The sequence below is a fragment of the Nicotiana sylvestris genome, chromosome 3 (assembly GCF_000393655.2).
Source record: "Nicotiana sylvestris chromosome 3, ASM39365v2, whole genome shotgun sequence".
NCBI lineage: Eukaryota > Viridiplantae > Streptophyta > Magnoliopsida > Solanales > Solanaceae > Nicotiana > Nicotiana sylvestris.
In genome coordinates, this window is record NC_091059.1 from 116,624,246 (window position 1) to 116,627,473 (window position 3,228).

Genomic DNA, 3,228 nt, shown 5'->3' on the forward strand with positions numbered 1-3,228 from the left:
CTTAAGCTTCTAAAATCTCGCCTCACAATCATCGGACCAATGGAAGGGAGCACCCTTCTGGGTCAATCTAGTTAGAGGTGATGCAATAGATGAAAAACCCTGCACAAATCATCTATAATAGCTTGTTAACCCCAGGAAACTCCTGATCTCGGTCACTGAAGTAGGACGTGGCCAACTCTGAACTGCCTCAATCTTCTTGGGATCCACCTTAGTACCCTCTCCTAACACCACATGCCCCAAGAATGCCACCAACTCTAGCCAAAACTCACACTTGGAGAACTTAGCATATAGCTTTTGCTCTCGTAAGGTCTGAAGCACTACTCTCAAATGCTGCTCGTGCTCCCCATGCTACGTGAGTATATCAAGATGTCGTCAATGAAAACGATGACAAAGGAATCAATATAAGGCCTGAACACCCGGTTCATCAAGTCCATAAATGCTGCTAGGGCATTAGTCAAACCAAAGGACATCACTAGAAATGCATAATGGCCATATCTAGTCCGGAATGTAGTCTTCAGAACATCCGAGTCCCGAATCTTCAACTGATGGTACCCTAACCTCAAGTTGATCTTATAGAACACCCTAGCACCCTGCAACTGGTCAAAAAATCATCGATATGAGGCAGCGGATACTTGTTCTTGATGGTGAAGTTGTTCAACTGACGGTAATCAATGCACATCCGCATAGTCCCGTCTTTCTTCTTCACAAATAACACTGGTGCACCCCAAGGCGATACACTGGGTCTAACAAACCCCTTTGCTAACAACTCCTCAAGCTTCTCCTTCAACTCCTTCGGAGCCATATGGTACGGTGGAATAGATATAGGCTGGGTGCTTGGAGCCAAATCAATACAAAAATCAATATCATGATCCGGGCATGCCAGGAAGATCAGAAGGAAACACATAGGCGAACTCCCGAACTACTGGAACTGAATCAATCATCGGAGACTCTGCGCTGGTGTCCCAAACATAAGCTAGATAAGCCACACACCCCTTCTCGACCATATACCGAGCCTTCAGGAAAGAGATAACCCGACTAGATGTATCAACTGTTGAATCCTTCCACTCCAACCTTGGCAACCCTAGCATTACTAATGTAACAGTCTTGGCATGGCAATCTAGGATGGCGTGATATGGAGATAACCAATCCATGCCCAGAATGATCTCAAAGTCGATCATATCAAGCAACAGGAGATCCTCTCTCATCTCGAAACCACAGAATGTGACCATACAGGACCGGTAGATCCGATCCACAACCACAAAATCACCTACAGGAATGGACACATGAATAGGAGTGTCCAAAGGCGCAGGAGGAATAACCGGGAAACGAGCAAACAGAGATGATACATACGAATAGGTAGACCTTGGATCATATAATACCGAAGCATCTCTACCGTAGATGGAAATAATACCTTTGATGATGACATCTGAGGCCAATGCATCTGGCCTAGCCGGAAGGGCATAGAATCTGGTTGGGGCGCCAGTTGGCTGTCTTCCACCTAACTGAGCAGTAGCTGGCTGAACTCTCCCTACTTGGCCTCCACCTCTGGGACGACCTCTACCTGTCTGTCCCCGCCTTTGAGAGGCTGAGCAACCAGTGCTGAAATCATAGGCTGTTGACCCTGCTGTACTACCTTGCCCCGAAGTCTGGGGCAGGTCCTCTTCATGTGACCCGGATCTCCACACTCATAGCAACCCCTCAGCACTATTGCCTGCTGCCCTGAAGTCTAAGCCTGTTGACCCGAATATCCACTAGAAGAACCCTGAATGGCTGGTGGGCGATATGAACTCTCTGGCATGACACTAAAGTAAGCATTAGAAGAACCCTGATGACCAGAATACCCACCGGAGGAACCCTGAATAGCTGGTGGACGGTAAGAACTCTCCGGCATCGCGCTGAAATAAGGTCTCACTAGAGCACCTCGGGGAGGTAGTGGTGGTGCTGAATACGGGGGCATGTTGGGCTGACCCCTCCCGGTGTTCCCCCTACCCCTAGTTGGGGCACCTATGAACCCTCCAGAATACCGAGCCCTCTTGTCCTGTTGAAACTGCTCTCTACCCCTCTGGCGATAACCGTCAATCCTGCGAGTAATCTCCACCACTAGCTGATACTCAGTACCCATCTCCACCTCTCGGGCCATGCTAGCTCGAATATCGGGGTGCAACCCCGCAACAAATCTCCGCACTCTCTCTACATCCATGGAAAGTATCATGAGTGCATGGCGAGACAACTCAGAAAATCCCGCCTCATAATCGGTCACAGACATCTGACCCTGCTCAAGATGCTCAAACTGATACCGCATCTCTTCCCTCTCAGAGAGTGGAATATACCTATCTAAGAATAACTATGTGAATTGACCCCAAGTGAGGGGAGAAGAACCTGTTGGCCTGCCAAGAACATAAAACTGCCACCATCTACGGGCCTTGCCCTCCAGCTGAAAAGTAGTGAAGTCAACCACATGCGACTCCAATATCCTCATGTTGTGCAGTCTGTCCCTACACCTATCTATGAAGTCCTAGGCATCCACATGACGCTCACCCCTGAAGACAGGAGGGTGAAGTCAGTCCATCTGTCCAATAACTTGTGTGGGTCACCATCCGTAGCTGGTCTGGGCTAAGGCACCACTGCAGCAACTGGCTGAGCCCCATCTGCGGGTAGTGCACCCGAAGACTGATACACTGCAGCTGCATGACCAGGAGCCTGAGCATTAGGGGTCTATACTCCCCCTCCTGCCTGTGATGTAGCTGGATCTGCTGGAAATAAACCAGCCCAAGTCATGGTATCCATGAACCGCAACATACAACCTATGATCTCCTAGAAACCTGGTGCTGTCATAAAGTCTGTCGGGGTAGGCTCGGCTACGGGCAACTCGCCCTTCTCTTCAACGATAGGATCTCCCATAGGATCTGCTCGTAGTGCTAATAGGATAGCTCTGGGACGCCCTCATCCCCTACCTCAGGCCGATGCCCTTTCCCGGCCTCTGCCCTTGGCCTTTAGCAATGGGGGGAGCAGCTCCTCCCGGGTCGGGAACATCAATCGTGCGTGTCCTCACCATCTGTGAGAGAATAAAAGAGGGGAATTTAGTATACCAACCACTACACGATAGGAAATGAATAAAGAGTAGTTTTCCTAACACCCTATAGCATGTCGAAGATAAATACAAACGTCTCTGTACCGATCCGCAAGACTCTATTAGGTTTGCCCATGACTTGTGAGACCTACGTGAAC

General features: G+C 49.4%; 1 protein-coding gene across 1 annotated transcript; it reads right to left on the minus strand.

The window, feature by feature from the left end:
• Window positions 1-863: 863 nt before the first annotated feature.
• On the minus strand, window positions 864-2,302 carry LOC138887894 (uncharacterized). The gene is made up of 2 exons (XM_070169685.1): window positions 1,741-2,302; window positions 864-1,585 (listed from the first exon to the last, which is right to left on the minus strand). Exons 1-2 carry the CDS (start codon window positions 2,300-2,302, stop codon window positions 864-866), a joined length of 1,284 nt encoding a protein of 427 aa, XP_070025786.1.
• Window positions 2,303-3,228: the final 926 nt, after the last annotated feature.